The 25,059-nt window shown below is 43.2% G+C and overlaps 1 protein-coding gene across 1 annotated transcript; it reads left to right on the plus strand.

Moving 5' to 3' along the window:
• The first annotated feature begins 761 nt into the window (after window positions 1-761).
• LOC129061496 (zinc finger protein 709-like) lies at window positions 762-24,433 on the plus strand. The gene is given in 9 exon segments (XM_054562157.1): window positions 762-876; window positions 1,635-1,893; window positions 1,991-2,116; window positions 3,945-4,074; window positions 4,299-4,493; window positions 21,834-21,960; window positions 22,166-22,226; window positions 22,622-24,270; window positions 24,273-24,433. Coding segments are annotated over 9 exon segments (2,823 nt in total).
• Window positions 24,434-25,059: the final 626 nt, after the last annotated feature.

Raw genomic sequence — 25,059 nt, forward strand, 5'->3', positions numbered from 1 at the left:
ACTTGAAAATCTCCCGTTTGGCTCAGCTCGGGGTCTGACGTTTAATGAATGTGGTTCCTGAAGCAGGACCGCTGACCTAAAGTCCGGGGAGAACCAGAGACCCCGCCAACCAGGTCAGGCCCCGCCCCCAGCCTGCTGCCTCCCAGGAGGTCCCAGCTGACTGAGGGCAGTGCCAGTGACACAGGGGCTCCTGGTCCACCCGGGAGCTCGGACGGAGAGCGGCCTACACACCAGGGCACTGTCCCAGGCCTTCTCCAGACGGCGAAGCGAGGGGCTTTGCCGACCAGATGCAACGACATGTGAGGAGGAGAAGTCCCCGAGGGCTCGGCTGAGAGGGGGGAACTAGAGCACGCTGCTGCCTGTGGCTTCTGTCCCCTCGCTGACTCCTCCTGTCCTGGATGACACAGAGAGCCGAGAGAGGGCACACCTGGGACCCGAGGAGTAACCCTCCCAGAAGGGAGAATTCTAGCTCAGCCCAAGGAAAGAGCCAGTAGGAGGTGAGCCTCCAGCAGTGGGGCTGGGAGTCAAGGGGGCCAGACCCCAGCCTCCAATCCTGAGAGCAGGGAAAGTGAATGTGAATTTCCCAGGGCTCCATAGATCCCTGGGCCACCTTGATCCACAGCTCCACCACCCTGTCCCTGTCCTGGGCCACCATACTTGGGTCCCCGAGAAGTGTAGTAATGACACAATTGGCCACGTTGTTGAAGAGGGAGACAGTGGCACAGATGGGGCACCAGGTGTTCATTGCCCCTGCTGGTCCCATGGGGACAGATGGAAGCCCAGCAGTGAAGGGGTGCCACCTTCTTGAACAGATCCTGAGAAGGACAGGGAGGGTCGCCAAACCTCATAGGACCGGCTCAGCATCCACAGTCCCCGGTGGGTCACTAGAGCCCATGAAGCTGAGCATGTGGCACGTGGAGTGAGCTTTGTGGGAATTTTTGTTTTGTTTTTCCTTTGTCCACTGAGGGCCCTGGCTGGAAAGGGAGAGTGACATTTGCACCAGCCCAGCTTCATTTCCTCTAAGTGCCAGATGGTGGCTCACCCCTGCCCGTTCTAAGCGGCAGCTTCCGCCCATTCTGATGACTCTTCTACTCAGACTCCCCCTTCAGATGCACATTCTTTTGTGGCAGCTAAAACCAGGGGCTTTGTTTGACTCTCATGTGGACAAGTATACACTGGGTGCCTAATAAGTGCCCAGGCTCTTGATGCCCCCTGGGCAAATGGGTGGCTGACCCAAGGACCAGGCAGCACCTCAGGGAGCCGCCCTCCCTCATGAGCAGGTGGGGCCTTGCCCACCTTCTCTCTGTGCCACCTCATCGATGTGCTTGGCCCCTCTGCCTGCCAGGTCCTCTCAGTGTCCAGCTCTACTGTCCCTGTGTGGACACTGAAGTCTTGGGGGTTAAGAAAGTTGCCCAGGTCACACAGTAAGAAAATGGGGGATCTGGGATTTGGGCAAAATCATACATTCCAGATCAGCAAATGGCAGGTATGGGGAAGCTGATGGCAAAGGGAAGGCCTGTCACCCCAGCCCAGAGGCTCACTGCATCCATCAGCGTCAACCACCCCGCCGCCAGCTGAGGAGGGAACCCGAGAGGTTAGGCTTCCTCTTGCTCAGTGGGTTCTTGTGGTCACAGCCCCGGGGCCAGAGGCTCTGGGGCTGAAGCTGGCTCTGTCGTTACTGGTGCAGCTGGAGAGGGAATTTGCTTTGAAGCCAAAGGTCCAGCTGGCTCCAGCTCAGCAGCGGGCCCTGGGGCTGGAGCTGATGTTGGCACTCACTCCAGCTCCACAGGGACTGATGGAGGTGACATTGGCTCCGGCCCTTGCACAGGTGGCAGAATTAGAGCTGGAGCTGGCGCTAGCCCGGGGCTGGTCCTTGCTGTGGCGCTGGCGCTGGTGTGGAACATGCCTGACTTTCCCTGGGCTTTTCCGGAGTCAGAAAAGATGCTACCGCCTTAGAGGGAACTCCAGCCCCTGGCCCCACCTCAAACAGTTTTCCCATCACCACGAGCCACGGGAAGGATCGAGGCCTGGAGCTCACCCAGGAGCTCCCAGCCACTCAGGGTTGTGTGCGGAAGGACAGTAGTGGCCAAGCTGAAAAAGATTCTGGGCTTTCAAAGTATAATTTGAGTTTAGGGGGCAGGGAAGGATTATGTAATCATTCCCTTTAAGACTTTTTTTTTTGGTCTGAGGAAAGGCCTGTGTGCATTAATAGTCTGTATTAAGAGCATTGTCCCAACGAACAACCCAATTATAGAGATGAGAAAGCAGTGGCTTAGGGATGTCAAGTGACCGCTCAAGACCCTGCAGGACTAGGCTGGGAGCTGTCCAGAGCAGGGCTGCGCCATGTTCCCTCTGGGCCACTGAGGCTTCATCTGCCCCTGCCGGGGACCGAAAGCTTCTGAGGAGCGTCACCCCTCCCCTGTTTGGGGACCTTGTACAGGGCAGACACACTCTCTGAGAGCCCTCTTAATTTCCATAAGAATGCAGATCGTTCTTCCTTTTATATTAAATTGCGTTTTGAGACCCTCTTTATGGAGGTTCCAGATTTAGCAAAGGGACGACTGCTTGGAGATTTCAGGAAGGAAGACAGTCCATCCCATGGAAAGGATCTGGGCAGATGACTCGGAGAAGAGTACATGGTAAACAGCTGACAGGTGACAGAAAGTATCACTGGGGCCATTGCAAATCAAGGACAACCATGACAGCATTGGACAACCTGACACCACGTTGGTTTCAATTTTACAAAATGATAACTTCCAAGTCGGGCTGAAGGCGAGGAAGCAGCCACCACCAGAGAGTACAGGGGACAATGTCACTGCAACAGCCTTTTCTGTTCGGAATCTGGCTGTGGCTTCGTATCCATGAAAATGTTACACATGCATAGCCTTCCACCAGCAGTCCTCTCCCTGGGCCACTCTTCAGCCACGGATTAGTGTGTGTTAAGAGCTGAATTTTGTCTCTCAAACTCACGTGTCGATGTCTGAAGGCCAATGACCTCAGAATGGGCCTGTACAAATACATGGCCCTAAAGGAAATAAGGTTGAGTGAGTTCATTGGGGTGGGCCCTAATCCAATATGACTGGTGTCCTTATAAGAGCATGTAGGGTCACAGAGAAGCACAGAGATCAAAGCCGCTCCTTTACAAGACAAGCAGAAGGGCCTCTGGAAGAACCGGAACTGCTTGCACCCTGATCTAAAATTTCTAGCTTCCAGAACTGTGAGAAAATAAATGTTTGTTGTCTACCCCAACCAACATGGAACTACGTTATGGCAGCCCGAGTAAATTAATAGCGCCCGTCAGGACACAGAGGTTCCCGACAGGCCTGCAGACACAGCGACTGAACTGACTCAGGCCGAGGGGAAGCGGCGCTGGGAGACCACATCAGTGCGGCTGACAGCCTCCCTGTGGGACATCATGGGGCAAGCGAGGCCCCAGCTCCTGGCCGTGGGGAGCCCTGGTCTGTGAGATGACAAGTTGCACAGAAACCTATGCAATAGTTTAATCGTTTTCCTTTTCATGTACAAACCATCCTATTAAGTGTGATGTGTGTGAGGCTTGGAGAAGTTCTGAAGGGACAGTGAAACTGACTGCTACACAGGACACCTGGGGCAGGTAGTTCAAACAATCAAAACAGCAGCAAAATACAAGATGCTCATGGCCTAGGGTGAAGTCAAACAACATACCGCTTCTTCTAATCTCACAAATATGTGAGGGCTGCTCTCTACCCTTTCACGTAGCTGGTGGTGGGGAGAATGGAGGGTCGGGTTCTTCTGGGAGTGGGACAGTGGGACACTCTTGTGGAAAAGCCTGGGAGGGCCCCAAGGAGGCCCCGGGTTTGAGTCCAGGTTCCGGGCCCACTGAGGTCCTGGGTGTGCACACCCGTCTGTGCCCACTGTCCCCTCTACCTGGCACTGACTGTTGGTGGCCTGTTGCACCTGCCCAGGGAGATGGAGGAGCTGCACCTGTCCACCTGTCCCCCCGCGGTCTCCTGGGTTGAGCTCTGTAGAGACACTGTCTGGTGTCCCGCACAGGGACCAGCAACACTAGAGACCGGCCTGGGCATGACCGCAGAGGTAAACTCATCATAAATCCTGTCCCCCTGATCAGGGTCAGAGGGGCATCTGCGGAGACCTCCAGCTGGGAGGGAACAAATGACACCTCAAGGGCCCAGGATTACAGGTCGGTAAAGAAGCTTGTCCCAGCCCTTGCTTCTTATCTGCCAACGATGACTTGGGCTGTAACTTGACAGACCCACCGGGCTTCCAACACCTAAGAAATTGCTGCTGCTGTTGCCCAGGCAGGGCCCCCCGCCGTTGTCTCCCACCCCAGTGCGCACACACAAGAAGAGGCGAGGGCTGAGCGGCTGCCCATGGGGGATCACAGCGGTGGTCTTACCTCGACTGGCCTGCCCTGCGTGGCCATACGTTACCAGAGGTTACATGCTGCTCGAGGAGCGCGGGTGTTGGAGGGGCGGTCAGAGCCACTGTCTACAGTGAGTGAAACAGCTTTCCCAACCAGCTTTCCAGAATCCACAGCCTTGGGAAGTTGGGAGGGAACTGGGAACATGCTGCTCTCTCATCTGCCTCCAGCCAAGTGAGCCGGAGAGAGGCCAGTCTCCAGAATGTGCGTACCTGGTTACCAGAGTTCTATCTTCTGTCTTCTTCTGTCACCAAGGATATGAGGTCACCTTCCTCAAGAGTCCATTATCTGGCCCCGGCTGGTGTGGACTGAGCGCCAACTTGCAAACCAAAGGGTTGTGTGTTCGATTCCCAGTCAGGGCACATGCCTGGGTTGTGGGCCAGGTCCCCAGCTAGGGACATCAAACCACACATTGATGTTTCTTTCCCTCTTTTTCTCCCTTCCTTTCTCTAAAAATAAATAAATAAAATCTTAAAAAAAAAAAAGGAGTCCATTAACTGGGCCCCTTCCTTCAATCAGACCCACTCAGAGCCCCCTCTGGGCCGGTGACGGCTCACCCTCCTCACCCATGTCACCTCTGTAACTGTACACAGGCGTCGGACACAGCCTTCCACATTGCTCTGTAGAAATGTACCCAGGGTCCGAGCTTTGAGGAGACAGAGCTGAGTTTAGACCTGTTATATTCTGACCATTCTGTGTCCTGGAAAAGCCGTTGTGCCTCTCAGGGCCTTTGCAGTGTCCCAATCCGGGCACAGGGGAATTAATGCCAGAGACTAATTCCTGGGGACATCGGCAGGTGTGTATGACATAAACCTACAACACCTGTGGGCTGGTGTCCCCTGTGCCTGAGGCAAAACCTCAGAGACGGCAGAATTACAGAAGCGGTGGGACGGAGCATGAACACCAATCAAAACAGGCCTGGGTTTCTGGTTTGTGATCTTGGGAATGTCCAATGCTTCTGAACCACCTTAAGGTCTGCACTTTTAAGGGACTGAGATTAAGGAAATTCAGACATTGCCATCTGCTAGCATGGAAGCTTCTGTGGTCCCCTGTCACACCTGAAATCATACGTTGTACCTCCTGTGAGCATCTGGAAGGACATGTCCTAGATGTCTCTTGGGATGTGGAGCTCAGGCAGCACAGCCCTCCCATAGCCCTCTAGGAAGTTGGGGACTTACCTGGGGCAGGGGACAATTCCAGGGCCAGTGGTGGCTCTGGGCATGAAGCTCCTTGCACTGTGGCTGGCTCTGTATCTGTGGAGAGAGTAGCGTGTGGGAGCTGAGTGCTCTTCTCGGGCAGGATTTTCTTGGGTTTTAAGGGTGTGACCAGGAGAAAGCACCAATGAGTCAAATTTCAAACACCCGCGTGTGTGTGTATGTGTGTATGTGTGTATTATATATAATGATATTATATGAAATTCTGAATTAACATATTACTCAAGGACAAAAAAATAAAGATCTAGAAGTGTATATCTCATTTGAGAACATAGATATAACAGCTCTTTAATGAAATATTATGTTGGAATTTATTGGAATACTAACACCCATAAAAACATTATCCATTCTGAATGGGTAGGTGTGCGCTCTGACTGTGAGGGCGAACCCTGGAAAATTGCACGACTTGGATCATTCTCCACTGGCTTCGCAATACAAAAAAAAAAAATGTACATAGCAAATGAAAATGAATATGAAAAACTAATATGTCCATTCTTTCCTCACCTAAAACCCAATCTCTCACCTCAAAAAAAACCATAAGCAACTAAGAAAAGGCTTCCAGCTGCCCCGGGAGGTCCTGTCCTGGCCCCGCACGGAGCCCTGCGGCTCACACTCAGCGACATGGTTGTGCTGTGCACATCCTGAGCTCCTGTGAGGACCTGGCGTTCCCTGCCCACACCAGGGGGCCCATACCACGTGGGAGTTCAATACTGAAGACTGAACTATTTTAGCCCAGAGAGCAGAGCATGTGCACGTCCCACGTGAAGAAGAGGAGGGGGAAGCTCCACTAGGCCTCCAACTCCCCTTGGGACCCTCAGCACGCTGCATCCTGGGCCTCAGCCCATCTTCCCTGAGCGCCCTCTTCAAACCTCCGTCCAGGCCCAGGCCACTGCCCCCCAGAGCTGCTCTGGGCTTCCCGAGACAAAGCTGGCAATGCGCCCCTTGCCGGCTGAATTCAGCCTGGACCACTGCAGCCTGGGGCCCTGGCCCTGCTCTGCATTTAGACCTCTGCCTCCCGCCCTGAATCTGCAGATCATCCAGGAGGCTCAGAGATGTCTCTCCTAAGGGGATTGTCCCCGAGGACCCACCCCACAATCAAGAACTGGCACGCGCAACTCAGGGGCACGGAGCCCCTGCCCCTTCCAGTGCATCTGGACAGACTCTATCTTACTCATCATTCTGGTCTGGGTTACACTTCCAATGGGAATGTTGGATTTCTTGAGTTTTAATATATTGTTATAAAAGCGCACTGGCTCTATTTGTGTTTACTTTTAAAATGTTTTTGTTCAAAAATTTGAAATCCCATATGGTGTAGTATTGTTTCTATTGGAATTGGCTGGACAAAACGTAGGAGAGCTAAGCCCAATGAGTGGGCAGTAATGAATTCCCAAGACAAAGGAAGCTCTGCCACCTTCCAAGAAGCTGCAGTTGACCCCACAGCACATATGCATGCGCGCACTCATACTGTGAGGTGATTAAAAAAACTAACATATTGTGGTCAGCATTTTACAATATACACATATATCAAATCATAATGCTGTATACCTTAAGCTTACACAATGTTATATGCCAATTATATCTTGATAGATCTGGGATGAAGGAGATAAATCCAGATAGATCTGGATTTATCTGGAGTTTCATAGGAACCACATTTGTAGTTATCTTGGTAGATTTGTAGTAGTGGGTGTAGGTGGTGTGTGTATAGAGAGTGTGTGGGTAGTATGTATTATTCCACTTTGGTTGAAGATCAAAACAGGTATTATTTTAGCAGTTGTTTTTTTCCTTTAAGAAAGCAGATGTTTGTATTTAAGTGCTGATGAGTAGAGAGGAAGATATCCACTGTCTTTAGTACCGGGCATATCATAGGTGCTTAATAAATTTGTTCCAAAATTTTTTTAATACAGAAAAAGAGCATTGTTACTATGATAAAGTTAATATGATTTGGAAGAGAGTTCATGGCACCCTTAAATGTTTTTCAATCTTTTCCACCCAGGGCAGTGAGTCCTGTCTTCTCAGCATGTCAAAGCCAAGGCCCACATGAGGGGGGAGACTCTGTGGGCAGCGGGGGCAGGGCCTACTATCCAAGCCCAGGGAGGCGCCCGGCTGCGGGGACCCTCAGTGAGGGCTCAGCGTCCCTCTGACCCTCCCACTGTTGGTGGGAGTGCAGCCTGGTGCAGCCACTGGAAAACAGTATCACGTTTCCTCAAAAAATTAAAAATGAAACAGCCTTTTGACCCAGCAATCCTACTTCTGGGAATATACCTTAAGAATCACAAAAAACCAACTCAAAAGAATATATGCACCCCTACGTTCATAGCAGTGTTATTTACAATAGCCAAGATTTGGAAACAGCCCAAATGCCCATCAGTAGATGAGCGGATCAAAAATCTGTGGTACATTTACACAATGGGCTACTACATGGCTGTAAAAAAGAAGGAAATCGTACAGTTTGCAGCATGGATGGACCCATGCTAAGTGAACTAAGCCAGTCACAGAACAACAAATGCCATATGATCTTACTTATATGCAGAATCTAACAAATAAAAATAAACGAACAAAACAGAAACAGAGGCATGGATGCACAGAATAGACTGACAGCTCTCAGAGCGAGGCGGGGTGGGGGGCCGGGATGCATGGAGGTGAAGGGGTTAGCCGAGGGACACGAATAGATAACTCACAGACACAGACCACAGTGTGGTGAGGGCCAGAGGGAAATGGGGGCGAGGGGAGGGGGAGGTGGCCAAAGGGGAGGGGGAATGGGGTCAGAAGGAGGCTTTGCTTGGGGTGATGGGCACACGGTGCAGTGTGCAGATGATGTTTTATTGAGTTGTACCCTTTAATCCTGTATGGTCTTGTAACCAATGTCACCCAATAAATTCAATTAAAAATTTACAGTCATTTCTGCTAATATTAACAAACAAAAAAATAAAATCAACAACCTAAACTATTATCTTACCAGACTTGACATGATACCAAACCCAAAGAAGCGGGAAGGAAATAATAAAAATTTGTGCAGAAATGAATGAAATAGGAAATAGAAAAAATCATGCAGAATGTCAGTAAAAACAAAACGGGTTCTTCTGTTGGGCGGGACAGGCTCCCAGGGACAGTGCACGCAGGCGCGCCTGGAATTCATGGACGACAAAGCTTCTCCATCACCGCAACTTGAAAGGCCCCCGTGAGCGAGGGCGATGTGCTCACTCTATTGGAGTCAGAACAAGAGGCTCCAGGCCATGCTGAATTTGTGACTAGGTCCTGGATGTCTGGGTGGACCACATGGCCCATAGGTATGATGCTCGACTGTTAATAAAACATTTATACAGAGTATTTGTATGTAAAAACAAGACAAAATAGAATGTCTAAGGAATCCACTAAAAAATTTTTGGAACTAATAATTGAGTTAAGCAAGATTATAGAATTCAAGGTCAAAATATAAAAATCAATTATATTCCTATACACTTGTAATGAACAATCTGATAATGAAATTAAGAAATGCATTTACAATATAATCAAAAAATGAAATACTTTAAAAAATTTAACAAAATAGGTACAAAACGCATACTCTGAAAATGACCAAACATGTCAAAAAATGAATAAATGTATAAATAAATGGGAAAACATCCCAATTTCATGGATCAGAAGATTTAACATTGATTAAGTGCCATGATCCCACAAAATGATCTAGAGATTCAGGGCAATACCTATCATGATCCAGCTGTAATCTTTATAGAAACTGGCAAGCTGCTTCATAAATTTATGTGGGATTGCAAATGAACCAGATTCACCAAATCCATTCTTGAGAAAAACAAATAGGTCTAACATTTCTTGAATTCAAAACCTTTTTATAAACCAAAGAGGATCAAGATAGTTTGGAGGATCAAGATGGTTTGGAGGATCAAGGTGTTTTGGAACTAACACTGGGATAGGCACACAGATCTGTAGAATAGATTGAGATTTGTAACCCCCTACATCTATTGCCAACTAATATTTGAAAAAAGTACCAAGAATGGGGAAATAATTAATTTTTTTCATTACTTTTTATAAATTGGTGCTGGATCAACTGGACAACCACGTGCAAAGAAACAGGTTGTACTGTATGCATCACACCACACACTCATAAGTTACCTGAAAGGCTCAAAAACCTAAACATCAGATGTAACTAAAACAAACCTAGATAAAAGATAGAAGAAAATTCTGGACCTTGGATTTCACCAAATGGTATTAGATATGACACAAAGGGCAATAGTGGAAAAAAATTAGTAATTTAGACCTCATGATATTAATGATTTTTCGTACTTCAAAGGACACCACCCAAAGATGAAAACACCCATTGAAACCCTTGTGCAAAACTGCTGGGAACATAAAATTGTGTTGCCACTTTGAAAACATGACAATTTATCTAAAAATTAAGTACTGAGTTACTATTCCATCTAGCAATTCTACTTCGGCGTAAATACCCAAAAGAATTGAAAGCCAGAACTCAAGCGGATATATGTCTACTCATGTTTACATTAGTGCTATTCACAAAAGCCCAAAGGAGGAAATAACCCAAGCATTCATCATCAGATGAATGGGTCAAAAAAAACTGGCACATCCATACAACAGAATATTTTCCAGCTTTAAAAAGAAAGCAAATTCTAACACATGCCGCGACATGGAAGAATTTTAAGGACACTATGCTAACTGAAATCAGCTTGTCAGAAAAGGCCGAACACTGTACAGTTTTATTTGTATAAGGTAGACAGTCAAATTTATATAGACAAAAAGTGGAATGCTTGTTGCCAGAAGCTGGGCTGAGGGGAATGAGAAGTTTTGTCTTACAGGGTAAGAGGGTCACTTTTGTAAGATGAAAGTAGCCCTGGAGATTTGTTTTAAAATGTCAATATTCTTTTCTCTACTGAAAAACACACTTACAAAAATGTCAAAATGTAAATTTTATAGTATGTACACGTTACCACAGTTAGAAGTAAATTTTTAAGGCAAGAAAGTGAAAACACAACCACACAACCCACAGACTGGAAGAATTTGACAAATATATCTGATAAGAAACTTGCATCAAAAATATCTGGAGACCTCTTATAACTTAGTTATAGAAAGTCAAAAAACTCCAATTTAAAAATGGCAAAGGGTTGAATGCACCTTTTTCCAAGGAAGATAGACAAATGGTCAAGAGCCCATGAAAAAATGTTGGACGTCATTCCTCATCCACCAAATGCTAAAGTGAAATGAAGTCATCAATCAAAACCCCAATGTGATATCATTTCACAGCCACTAGGACAGCTGGAATCAAAGTGAGACAGTAACAAACATTGTCAAGGGCATGTGGAGAAAAGTGAACCCTTACACACAGGCGGCGTAATATAAAATGGTGTAGGCACTATGGAAAACCTCCTGGGAGTTTCCTCAAAAATTAAACCTAGAATTACCATATAATTAATCAATTCCTATCACAAGTATGTGCTCAAGAAAAATAAAAACATGTTTAAACATAAACTTGTATATAAATTTTATAGCAACATTATTCACAGTAGCCAAAAAGTAGAAATAAACTAAAGGTATATAATGGGTGAATAGATCAATTTATCCATCCAGTGGAGTACTATTTGGTCATAAAAATAAGTGAAGTATTGGTACATGTTATGACCTGGATGGTTTTGAAAAAATTATGCTGTATCAATGAAGTAATTCACAAAGACCATAGGTAATAGAATTCCTTTTGCAATAAAGCCCTGGATAGGGCAATCTGTAGAGACAGAAAGTAAACTCACAGCTTCTCAGGGTTAGGGATTGGAGAGGAAGATGAAAAGTTTGGAAGTCATAGCTTTGCTTTTTTAAGGTGACAAAAAATATTCAAAAATTGATTGTAGTGATGATTGCACATACATGTAAATATCCTGAAAACCATTGAATTGTACACTTTGACATGTACACGTTAGGTGTAGTGCATAGTATGAAGATTACATCTCAGTAAAAGTTGTTCATATAAATAAATAAATGCATTCAGAGTTTTGCAATCCAATCTCTCAGGCACATTAAAGTTTCAGGGTTAACACATCCATCACATCATATAGTTACTGTTTTCTGTTGTGGTGAGAACACTTAGTTCACTCTTTAAGCAAATTTCAAGTATAAGATACAATATGTGTATCTTAAATCATCATGTTGTAATCTTTAAATATAGACAACTTTTTTCTTTTATCCAATTTGGCTTTTACTTTATTGGAAATAAAATGATCCAAAGCCAAAGTGTGTTACTTTTGGTGAAGCACTTGCAAATAGCCACCTGAAATGCTGTCTCCTCTTTTAGAAGCAAAACATGGAAACTATAATAACAAAGTAATAGATTTTTAAAAGTGCAAAATTCAAGAATTCCAAATATCAGGTCATGGAAACAGTTTGGAGGGCTGTAACACACAGTTAAATATCAGTCTACATATTAATACACATTTGGTCCCCAAATACAATATTAATATGTCATTTTGACTTTGCAGATAAACCATGCTCTTTCTTGCACACTTAATTAAGTGACATGTATCACTTGTTAAGTGAGGAAAATACAAACTTTGTCTTTATATTATGAATGTTATTAAAGAATGTATTAAATATAAAAGTTATAATATAACCTTTAATAGTATACTGATCTAAATTCATTTTTAACTTAAATTTGCTTCCTTTTACATACCATACTTTTTAAAATTTATTTTTCAATTACAGTTGACACAATATTATATTAGACTCAGGTGTACAACATAGTGATTACACATTTATTAAGTACTGTACAGACAATTTTATTTTTCAATTCTACCTCAATAAAGCTGGGAGAAAAGTTTCCATGTGCATCCCACATCTACATAATGATTTATTATTTTTCTTATATTATTAAATATAGGAATAAATTGCCTTAAGGATGTTATAGTTTGCATTTTAAAGTTCTCTAGGGACACAGGCAAAAAGTGATCTAAATTAAATTTCCTTCCAGTGTGAAATGTACATCTGAGAACGTAATGGACACATTTAACCCTGTGGTTTGACTGAGAAGAGTCCTTGCGCCCAAGCTCATGCTTGGGGGTTTGAACTTCCCACGTTAGCTAAGTGCTCTGGGATTCTTTCTCTTAAGGACAGAATGGTGGGGGTGGGGAAGAGATGGATGGAAAGTTTAGGCTTGCAAGGATCAAAGACTAAAACGGAGCCAGACGCAATTACAGTTGGGGAAGTCATATTTAAGTGTCTGCATTTCTAACAAAGGGTCACAGTCCCGTGAGTGGACTCACAGAATTGACCCCTAAAGGACATAAGACCTTTTTGTTCCATTGTGGCTTCGCTTGGGTCACCTTCGTGTCTGTACTTACCTGTTCCATCTGGAAACTGAGTCAGGATTCCCTGCACACAACTGTGCCCTCGCATTCACAAAGCGGTGGGTCTACTACATGGGCAGCCCCAGGATTAGAACAAATTCTGTTTATGCAAACATTCCAAGCAGGGTCAGCTTCCAGTTCACCACGCGACGCGGTTTCAGCAGAGCCAGAGTTCTCCTTCTGGCTGTCACTCAGGCTTGGGACCTGTCCAATCAAGAGCGCGCTGGGGCAAGTGGGTGGAGCAACGCACTGCAAGGGCTAGTACATCCTTCTAGCTGCAGAAGTGCCTAGGATCCAGCGTCGCCCGCTTTTCACCCTCCCGAGTGAGCCTCCTGCAGCGTCTGTCGCGCTGTAACCTATCTTGGGAGTCATAGGAAGAACTCAAGGAGACCCAGGACCTAGAAATGGTGAGTGCCCAGCCTGGGCCAGTGGGGGATGGGAGGAGGGGCTGGTCGGAACTGGTTGGAACCGGCTGTGGAGGGTCTCCACTCTACGCACCCCCTCAGTCACCTCGGAGTCTTGAGTACCCAAGTCCCTAGGGGCGCTGCCTGGACTAGGTCCCCTCAGGCTCGCGAGGTGGGTGCTGGGCCGGCAGGGGCAACCCCAGGCGTCCTGTCCCGTCACTGCGCGAGACTTCAGCCCCGGAGCCTCTCTCGGCAGCTCTGCGCTCCGCAGCCGCGCGTCTCCCCAGATGGTGCGGTGACCACGGGGACGGTCATCAGGGGACAATTGTGACTCGGTTTCCGGGGTTCATTTATGAGAGGCGCTGTGGTCAGCGGAGTCCCCAGTGTGGAGGAAAAAAGGGGCCCTATAATAAATCTAACCGAAAGTAACCTAACAGGGTGATCAAATCATAAATTCCTAACTGGGCAGGTCATGGGCACACCCCAGGCACACAACTCCTTTAGGATTATCTTTGTCTTAAGCAAGGCGTGTGCATTGTTCTTGTGCATCTAGGTTAGCATACCTTTGAAACGCCTCTTTTTCAGACATCTTGGAAACATAACCACCCTCAAGGGAGCACACAATCTTGTTAAGTATCGTGTAATTCAATTCCCACCTTGCTTTCTCCCACAGTAATGTAATAATCTTCCTTCGGTTCCCTCCTTAGTTCCAAATGCATAAAAGAAACTGCAAACTGGAAGAAATTTGTAAAGGTCTTTTACTGAGAAGCAATGTTCTCCGTCTGTAGAGAGCTTGCTTTTAGGCAGATCCTCTGTTTGGAGCAAATAAACTCTAATAAACAAAAAATATTCTACAGGGACATTTCTTAGCCTGACATCAGTCCTTTCTGTGTCCCCAGAAGACTCTTTTTGTCCCGAGTTTTCCAAATACTTGGGGAGCAGGCTCTCAGTGTACCTCCAACTTAGCTGTTTCTGGGACAAGTCCTTAAATTTTTAAAGATTTTTTTTTATATGCCTGTGGATATTTTACATGAGAGGAAAACAGAGAACAACCACGTGGAAAACTTGAAATCCTTGACATAAGATTGCTTGAAATCCCCAGGATCTTTGCTGGACAGGGACATCCTATGGACAAGCCCTTTGGGTAGAGGCTCCTCTTTGGAAAATTTCCTGGGTGATCTCCCCTGTCAGCACTGCTCCTCCCGGGGTCTGTCACCTTGAGAAGATCAATAGGGATAAAATGTATTCAATCAGTAGAGCTTGAAACAATACAGATAGTTTCAAACAGGCAATAAAGAGGTGTGAATTTCAGAAAAAAGAAAATAATTCCAGTACTACATTCCATTTGTATAGAATTCTTCTACTCTTTAGTCCCCTAAGCATGTGTAGTAAGTTGCTGAGGTCTGTTTCTTACTTTAGGGTGTTTTCAAATCAAATTGCAGATTAGAAGCATTTAAGTATGATTAATTATTTACAAACCAAGTATTTTCCCTGGAAATACAATTAACTGACATTTTTCTGAAAGAAGCATTATAAGTTTTCTAATTGAACTAGTAAAAGACCCTTTACGGTTTTCTTTCTTTCTTTCCACACATAAGGCTGGGTTTATGTGATTTCGGCAGATTTTTAAAACACTGGGCTTTTGTTGTTTAAAATATCAAAAGTGGTCCAAAGCAACTCAGGTGGGGGTTAGAGACCGGTGGTCAGTGACTCAAGCTGAAGCCCCTTGGGCCTGCACGGGGGAGCGCTTGAGGGCCCAGTTACTCTTCCTGGGGAGCCTCCCCCTGCAGGTGTCCTGCCTGCTCTCTCCCACCAGGGAAGCAGCCTCTTTACACCGAGAGAAGGCACAGCCCTGGGAAGCTGGGGTGCACCTGCACGTGGGGGAGAGGGTGGTGGGGAGGGTGATGATGGGCTCTTTGAGGTTATAGCTTCTTAGGCCCAGACATTTTTAGACCTGAGGTTTGAGTTTTGCACCCACAGTGTAGGTGCACTCAAGTGTAATTTTTGCACATTGAGAAAGTCTGTGAAGATCAGGGATTCTGACTTCTGGATAAAGGTTTGATGAATTGGGGAAGAATTTGGTTCAGGGCCTTAAGCTGAATCAGGGTGGAGTTCCTTCACGGTGAGAACGGAAGCCTGGGGGACGGAACGCCTCTCTGCTTAGAGGAGAGGGGAGCGTGTGGAGCTCCCAGAGTTCGCTCCTGGGGCTGCTAGGGTGTCTCCCCCTCCTTTCCACTCTGGGGGTTCTGTCTCAGAAAGGGGCGTCCAGACTCCAGGTTTGTGATTGTGTTCAGCCTCCTCAATGTGGGTTTTTCCTTAGCTGTAGGGAAGCAGGCTGCTTCTCTGTTTTGATTCCACCATTGCTGTCTTTTCCTTGGATTCTTTTTTCTCTTGAATATTGCAGCCCTTTAGCTCTCATTCCCATTAGTACTTGGATTTTAAAATACAACTTCATTGAGGGAAATGATGTGAATAAAGCAAGATTGTGCAAATAAATAAAATTTCATTTTTGTTCAGGCAAGAAAGCATGAAGGTATGAGATGGGTGTTTTTAAGTTCTCAGGTGCACTTTCCATTTGTACGTCAGTTTTGTATGTGCCTGTCCCTAGGGAACTGTGACATGTAAAAGGTTATACTATTCTTAAAGTAAATAAAACTCCTATTTTACAGGATGGGAGGAAAACAACAATTGTTTTTTGATTTTCATTGCTATGAAGAAACACATCAAAGCTTATGTAAATTTTTGAAATTTCTAGTATAGGGCTGAGTTGCAAACTCTTAATGCATAAATGCCCAGAGTGTGAAATATAGCGGATGGAAAAATATTATAATTCCCTTTGGGTTTTTTTTTTTTTTAAGAAAGGGATTTGTAAGTTTTTCATATTCTTGCAGATCATTTAATTTTTAAAGGCTTAAACTTTAAAGTGGTTTGTAATGTAGAAAAGTTTAAAACAATTAATTTAAAAAGCAAAGTTGATTAACCACAGGAAATAGGGTGTATATAAATTTCTGTTCTTGTTTTAAATAAATAATGAATGGGAACGTTTTTTAAAACGCCTGAAAGGAAGCTAATCGAAGGTTGCTGCCTCCATACCCTGCTCTGCTCCAACTCCCTCCACCTTCAAATGACCAGTTTTGATCGCTTCTTGCTTACGCTGTTAGTGTGTCTTTCTGTGTCTTTATATAAAAACAAGCTAGTAGGATTGCATATTTTTCATACTTGTGTTTGTTCTTGTCGTGGGTGGTCAGGCTCCACGTGTTTGTTTACTGACAACTCCTGCCTCAGCCTCCCTCTCCCCCTGGTCCTTGTCTGCCAGGCTGCCGAGAACCTGGTGGCTCCTGCTCTGTGAGCAGCTGCTTGCTGGGTGCCCTCCCGGGAGCCGTGCTGCCCTGGGTTGTATTGCTGACCCCACCGAGCCTGGGTGCTGTATTCAGAGGACTCTTGAGTTGACAGTTTAAGGCAATTTCTCATCCTTTGGGAGCAGGAGTATGGGAATCAGACCCTCCTTAAAGTGGACCTGGGTCAGTGTCTTGGCTGGAACCTATATGTGTCATTAGCATGAAGGTGTGAATGAGGCTGAGGTCACGGACAGGACAGTAGGACATTCAGGTGGGTCTGTCCTAGGAGGGGTTTAAGAATGATTATACCCCAAGAATGAGAGGAGCCCATCAGATGGTCACTTTTTAAAGAGCAGGTATTTCAGAGGGAAAGAGCAGAGATGGAAAAGGCAGCCCATAAATGGTAGGCCAAGTCCACTTCCCTAATATGAGGACTTCCCAGGACCCTTAAGTACGTCTGCTGCTGCACCTGCGTCTGTACTGCATCCAAGATCCCGACTCTCTGATATACTGGAGTCAACACCCACAGTCTCATGGTGGCACAGCAAAGGTATTAGTTTAAACTAGACTTAAGCCCAGGGTCCTTAAATCCTGCATAGCAGCCATTTCCATGGGGGCGGTCTCTCACTCAAATGGACTTGAGGTCCTCTAGACCTTGCTCCAGGAGGACAGGTATGATGTGACACTCATGGCACTTTGTGGGCATTCGTTTGACATTCAGGGCATACATATATGGGAAAAGGGGATCAGAAAAAGTGGATGAGCTGTTGCCCCACACACATGGTGAGGCCCTAGGCCTTGGTTACATTTAAAAAAATTATTTAATAAACAGAAGACGATTCACTTTGTGACACCATGAAGAAATAGCTATAGTCTCTCTCAGCTCCCACACATTGTCTAGATTCTTTTGTGTTTGGGAGGCAGCATATTCCTTATTTACTAATTTTATTTGAACCCATTTATGCTGTTACTCACAATCTGCTCCACCTTGAGTGGGTGTTCCTACCATAGAAGGCTCTAGACCGTTTCAGTTGTCACAGGACAGGCACCCCTGATGGCATCCTCAGAGACCCCTTCACTATAGACACTTCATTAACCACCTCTCTGAGCTCCTTAGACTTACCCGTGATGGCCTTACGTTGCAATTTTTGTCTCCCTTTCCTTCATTTTGTTGAGTAGATGCTTGTCAATTTTATTAATTGTCTCAAAAAACAGCTTTTTTGTTTTGTGTTTACAATTGCATTGATTTTTTCCCCCTAATTTTCTATTCTAACTTTTAGCACTTATTTTGGGTTTAATGTGCTTGGCTTTTTATTGCTTCCTAAAATAGATCCTTACATTATATGATTGTAGATCTTTCTTTTGCCCAGTGTATTTGTTCAATGGCATAAATTTTTCTTTAGGTATTGCTTTTGCTGCATCCCACAACCTTTGTAAAGTTGTAGTTTCATTTCATTTAGTTCAAATAATTTTTCATTTATTTTAAGGCAACTTCTTTGATCCTGTGTATTATTTACATTTATGTTGCTGAATCTCCACATATTTGGATGTTTTCCAACTCTTTTGCTATTACTGATTTCTAGCTTAATGTCTGTGGTGTAAGAGCTTATTTTGTATGATTTCTGTCCTTTCAAATTTGTTAAGATGTGTTTTATGTCCCAGAATGTGTTCTGTCTTGGTGAGTGTTCCATGTGAACTTGAGAAGAATGTGTATTCTCTTGTTGCTGTATGAAGTAGACCCATAATTTAAATTTTTAAGGCATAGATTTTAATCACATATTATAATTTTTAAATTAAATTTTGTTGTTACATGACAGTGTTCAGTTAAACCCTGTTCTTTGTGATTTCTTTCTGCTGGAATTTATAATTTGTGATAGAGTGTTTAAATCTACAGCAATCCTAGTGGGCTCAGCTATTTCTCCTTGCAGTTTGTCTGCCCCTGCCTCAAGTATTTTACCCCTGTACTGTTATGTAGAAGCATATAAAGAACTGCTGTGCCTTCTTGGAGAATGGACCTCTTTATCATTATGTAATGTCTGTCTTTACCTATGAGTTCTTTTTCTTTTGGTCTGAAACCTGCATTGTCTGAAATTCATATATTTATGCCAGCTTTCTTTTTTTCTTAATTGTTGTTCAATTACAGTTGTTCCCATTTTCCCCCCATTACTCTCCCCTGCCTTACCCACCCCCCACCTCCCACATTACATTTTTTTCTATGCCTTTACCTTTCACCTATCTGGGTCTTCATATTTAAAGTGGGCTTATTATTGTGGGCAACATATAATTGTCATTTTAAAATCTGATAGTCCAGTACTTTATTTGTCTTTCAGTTGTAGTGAGGCCATTGATGATTAAAGTGGTGATTGATACAGTTGGATTAATATCTGCCATAACTTGTTCTGTGTTTCATTTGTTGCCCTTGCTCTTTGTTTCTTCTTCGTTTTCAACCTTTTTTCTTCATTCTTTGACTTTAATTGAGCATTTGACCTGATTTATTTTCTCCTCTCTTACATCAAATACACATATTTTCTTAAACATTTTAGTGGTTGCCTTTGAGTTTTGCGGATACATTTACAACTTCGCCGCCACCTTTGTCAAGTCACATTGTACCCCTTCACTGGTTGTGCAACCACCTTACACCACTATTCCCAATTCCCCCGCTTTGTTCCTTGTCACATTGCTTTCATTTATTTCAGTTGTCCATAGCTTGAAATCACTAAATACATGATTTCTAATATTGTAAACAAGATGTCATCTATTGTATGATGTGTTTAGTGTTCTGTGTTCATCCTGTATCTGCAGTGTGCCATCTGTCATTAATTTGAGGAAATCTCAGTGAGTGTTACTTTATTGTCTTTCTGTCTTTTATGTTTCTCAGGTAGTTCCATCAGGTGTATTTAACCTTCTGTTTAAAGAAGGTATCTAGGGATTATAGATATTGTGTTCTGCTTTTTTGATCCTTTTTTGTTTGTTTGTTTGTTTTTGGCCTTTGCATTAGACTTTGCTGAGATAGATTTTTTTAAAGATTTTATTTGCTTTCAGAGAGAGGGAAAAGGAGGGGGAGAGAAACATCAGTGTGTGAGAGATACATTGATTGGTTGCCTCTCACACAACCCCAACTGGGAACCTGGTCTGCAACTGAGGCATGCGCCCTGACCGGGAATCAAACTAGCAATCTTTAGGTTCACAGGACACTGCTCAATCCACTGCGCCATACCAGTTAGGGCTGAAATAGATTTTTTTTGAGTACAGGCCATATTTACAACAGAATATTTGGGATATTTTTCTAAATGCCAAGTTTATTTTCTCTTTTCCAATTTTGGTGACATCGAGTTGCCCTGTGACCTAAATGCTTTGATACATCTAAGAAGAGAAGTTCCTTTCAAATTTTTTAGGTGGTTTTTTTTTTTTGTTGGTTTTTTTTGTGAGTTTGGGAATGACAACTTCTAAGTTACTTAAATGTCAGGCCAGAAACCGTCAGTCTCCCACTCTGATTTTTTTCTTGCTCTCATTCTTAATTTCCTTCTTTTATTGATTTTAAAGAAAGAGTAAGGGAGGCAGAAACACTGATGTGAGAAACATCGATGGGTTGCCACCTGCATGCACTCTAACTCAGGACGGAATCTGCAACCCAGGCATGTGCCCTGAGTGGGAATCAATCCGACCTTTCATGTCTGTGGGATGATGCCCAATCCACTGGACCATACCAGCTAGGGCAGCCTGCTTTAATTCTTGATGATCGATTGCTGAGAGCTCTAGAGCCTCATTCCTGCTCTTTTTGCTTGTGCTCCACGTCTATATAAGGTGATGAGAAAGCCTCAGTGCGCCCTCCTTGTGACTAAATCCTCACAAGCTTCTGCTCCCGTGTGCTAATGCTCACCCTAGCTCACCCTGTAACCTGCACCTCTCTTCTCTTGCAGGCTATTCAATACCCTCCTGAGAGACCTGCCTTACTCTGTCCAGTCACCTCTTTTGGGACAGTAATAAACCCATACATACCCTATAGGTTGGGTGTGCTGCCATCTGCAGAGGGTTCTCATGCTCAAGGTTGAGCTATGCTGTTCCTTGACTCCACCAGGAGTTTGGAAATGACAGAAGGGAGGGTGGCCCACAGAGTGGCTGTTCAGGAGACACTTCCTGCTGATTGGAGAATGGATGTTATATGCTCTTTTGAAGGAAATCACTGCTGCAACCTTTACATATTTTATAATCATGAGCTCTCTTGCACCCTAAACCTCTTATTCTGATCCTCCATGTCAGCAGCTCCCATGAAAGAGTATTATAGTTGTGCTGGAAAGAGCTCTTCTGCTATATTATTATCTCAGCGTGTGCCTGTGTGTGCCGAGAACCAGCCCTGAGGCATGTGTAGGGATTTTGTTATGTAATTTGTCATGCCTTCTACTTTGTGTCTGAGCTTTAAGTCTGAAATAACTTTTTAGGCCATCAAATGAGACAAAGAGAAAGGAAAAACAGTCTGTGGAAAATACTTCACAGGGTAAGAGCAGTGCTTTTCCACAAGGAGATTTCCATGCAACCAGCTGCCTGTGGTTACTTCTCACATCCTGGAGGAATTTAGGACAATATGGCCAGATGGGCTTTGTTACAAGTTGGATTTCCACACGCCTCTTGGATGCTCATGTTTGGGAAGGAACTAGAACAAAAAGCTTGTAGCTCTTCACTGTGTTTTTATTCATTAAAACCTCATTGCAGATGTAAACATCTGCCTCATGGAATGCTGTAAATGGTGGGCAGAGAGGAAGGAGATGAAAAACCGTTTCTCAAAAAGAATTGATGGCCTTACAATGATAATATTTCATTTGAATAGTAATGCTGTTATTTTCAAACATGCTCTGAACCCTGCCATTAGAAAAAAAAAAAAGGTGTGAGTATAGTAACAACGTGTAAACAATTTTCATGCATTCATGATGGTGTTAAATTTATGAGGAAACAAGTGTGGACAGAGAGTGAGTTTCTTATAATCAAATCATAGAATAGATGTAGGGAGACAATAGAACTATACATGACCTTCCTATAAATGGGGTCTAGGTGTCCACTGCTGTCATTCTCACCCATTGAACAGTACACATATTTTGGGTTTTTAGGATTTGGTGGCCTTTGAGGATGTGGCTGTGAACTTCAGTCTGGAGGAGTGGGCCTTACTGGATTCTCCACAGAAGAAACTCTACAGAGATGTGATGCAGGAAACCTTCAGGAACCTGGCCTCCATAGGTAAGCATGACAAGTTATCTTTACTTTGTTAATCAGAGGACAGGTGTTTTTTGGCCATCAACATTGATCTTAGATGCGGGATGTGGGAAGGGAGGACATTGGTAACCAAACTGGGCATGGTCACAGCTCATCATAGAACTAGAATCTAATGATTTTTCTAGAATTTCTAATACTTTGGAATCAATTTTCTGGGTCTGCATTTTAGGAAAGAAATGGGAAGATCATGGCATTGAAGATCAGTACAAAAATCAAAGGAGAAAACAAAGGTGAGTCACACTCACAATACAAAGCACTATCTTTTTTTAGGAAATTGTTATGCTACCAAATTTAAAAAGAAGCAACCAAAATAATTTCTTCTTCGAATTTTATTACTTCTCAGAAAATTTCCACGTATTTTCTTATATATGACAAAGTTCAATGTTTGAAAAGTAATTTGAATCAAAAGAGTGTTGATAAACCCCTTAGATGAATATCACTGTTTTGATAGTAGCAAAGGTAAACTCCTCTTGCAAAGCATTCAGTACATTAAGTTTCTAATCATTCATTCAGACAAGGAGAAAATCTATATTTTTGCTATAAATCTTGAAAATATAGTTCAAATATTGTACTAATAATTTAAAAATCATTAATGAAAAAGTAATGTACTTCTCAATTTTTATAGAAATCCAACATTAGAGAGAATCTGTGAAGGGAAAGAGAGTAGTCAATATGCGGAAAACTTCAGCCTTATTCCAAATCTCCATCTGAAGAAGAAAACTCCTCCAGGAGGAAAACCCTGGGAATACAGCATGTGTGGGAAAGTCTTCATGCATCATTCATCCCCTAATGGGCACGTCCGATGTCACACTGGACACAAAGCATGTGGTCATCAAAATTATGGAAACAAACTATATAATTATGATGCATGTGAGAGAGCCTTCAGTTATCTTCAGTGTTTTGACAAACGTGAAAGAAATCCCAATGGAGAAGAAGCCTATAAATGTAAGGAATGTGGGAAAACCTTTAGTTCTTCAAATTCATTTCAAATACATGAAAGATCCCACACTGGAGAAAAACCTTATAAATGTAAACAATGTGGTAAAGCATTCAGTTGTCTCAGTTCTCTTCGACGTCATGAAAAAATTCACACTGGAGAAAAACCCTATGAATGTAAGGAGTGTGGAAAAACCTTCAGATATTATCAAAATTATCGAAGACATGAAAGTAAATTTACTGGAGAGAAGCCCTATCAATGTAAGGAGTGTGCAGGAGTCTTCATATGTTATCAAAGTTTTCGAAAACATGAAAGAAATCACAGAGAAGTGAAACCATATGTATGTAAACAATGTGGTAAAACATTTAGTTGTCTCCGTTATCTTCGAAAACATGAAAGAAATCACACTGGAAAGAAACCCTATGAATGTAAAAAGTGTAGTAAAGCATTTAGGTATCCCAGTGATCTTCAAAAACATGAAAGAAATCACACTGGAGAGAAACCCTTTGGATGTCTGGAGTGTGGGAAAGCCTACAGAGATCCCAGTTCCCTACAAACACATCAAAGAACCCATATTGGAGAGAAACCCTATGAATGTAAGGAATGTGGAAAAGCTTTCAGTTCTCATCAGTGTGTCCAAATACATGAAAGAAATCACACTGGAGAGAAACCCTATCAATGTAAAATATGTAGCAAAACATTTGGTTATCCCAGTTCTCTTCGATATCACAAAAGGACGCATACAGGAGAGAAATCCTATGAATGTAAGGAATGTGGGAAAGCCTATAGATATCTCAGTTCCTTACGAATACATGAAAGGATTCATACTGGAGAGAAACCTTATGAATGTAAGGAATGTGGAAAATCCTACAGATGTTATCAAAGTTTCCAAACACATGAAAGTAATCACACTGGAGAGAAACCCTATGTATGTAAAAAATGTAGTAAAGCATTTACTTGTCTCCATTATCTTCGAAAACATGAAATAAATCACACTGGAAAGAAACCCTATCAATGTAAAAATTGTAATAAAACATTTAGGTATCCTAGTGATCTTCAGAAACATGAAAGAAATCACACTGGAGAAAAACCCTTTGAATGTAAGGAGTGTGGGAAAGCCTACGGAGATCACAGTTCCCTGCAAACACATGAAAAAACTCACACTGTGGACAAACCCTATGAATGTAAGGAATGTGGGAAAGCCTTCAGGTGGTATCGAAGTTATCAAACACATGAAAGAAATCACACTGGGGAGAAGCCATATGTATGTAAAAAATGTAGTAAAGCATTTACTTGTCTCCGTTACCTTCGAAAACATGAAAGAACTCACACTGGAGAGAACCCCATATATGTAAGCAATTTGGAAAAGTCTTCATTTATCACACAACCTTTCAAAATGTGAAAATGCACACTGGAGAAAAACCATATTAATGTGCAGAATTTGGGAGAGGTACACTTTTCCCAGTTCCTCTCAAGATCATAAAAGGACTCACTGGATAAAAACTCTAGAATGTAAACAGTTTGAGAAAAGATTTGAGTTGGTTCACAGTCTTACAAGTGAAAGTTTCCTTCAAAAAAGAAATTAAAATGTTAGTAATGTGAGAAAGCTTGATAGAAATTAGTCCACATATAATGTGCCAGAAAGTTTTCAACGTGAATGAGTTCTCCTTAATGTTATAAATATGTTGTGTTTATTGAAGCTTTTTCTGTACTTCATTATTGGACTGTGGATTTCTACTAATTACTTTCAGAAATGAATACTCACATGAGACAATAATGAGAATCTTTCAACAATAGTACATAAAGTTAATAGGTAGTGCTGTTTTCTTAAAACATTTAATATTTTGTCTCTGTCTTGAAGCCTGTTATTAATAGATACATAGATGAATTGAAGTCTGTTTTTTATATGCATTTAGGTTAAATATCTTTCTATAATCTTCTATTTATTTATACTTATGGGACCATTGGAAAATGACAGTTTTGTATTAGGGTTTTCCCAGTGCCTGAGATAGTCCTTTATATCCCTAGTCCATTATATACATTCTGCTTTTCCCTCTGACAAAGCTCCTTTTTTGGCATGGTAAGTGTAGGAGCCTTTTTCTATTTTCTATACTGATAAATATTTG

The sequence above is a fragment of the Pteronotus mesoamericanus genome, unplaced genomic scaffold, assembly GCF_021234165.1.
Source record: "Pteronotus mesoamericanus isolate MK-2021 breed Mesoamerican mustached bat unplaced genomic scaffold, CSHL_Meso_final scaffold_636, whole genome shotgun sequence".
Taxonomy (NCBI): domain Eukaryota; kingdom Metazoa; phylum Chordata; class Mammalia; order Chiroptera; family Mormoopidae; genus Pteronotus; species Pteronotus mesoamericanus.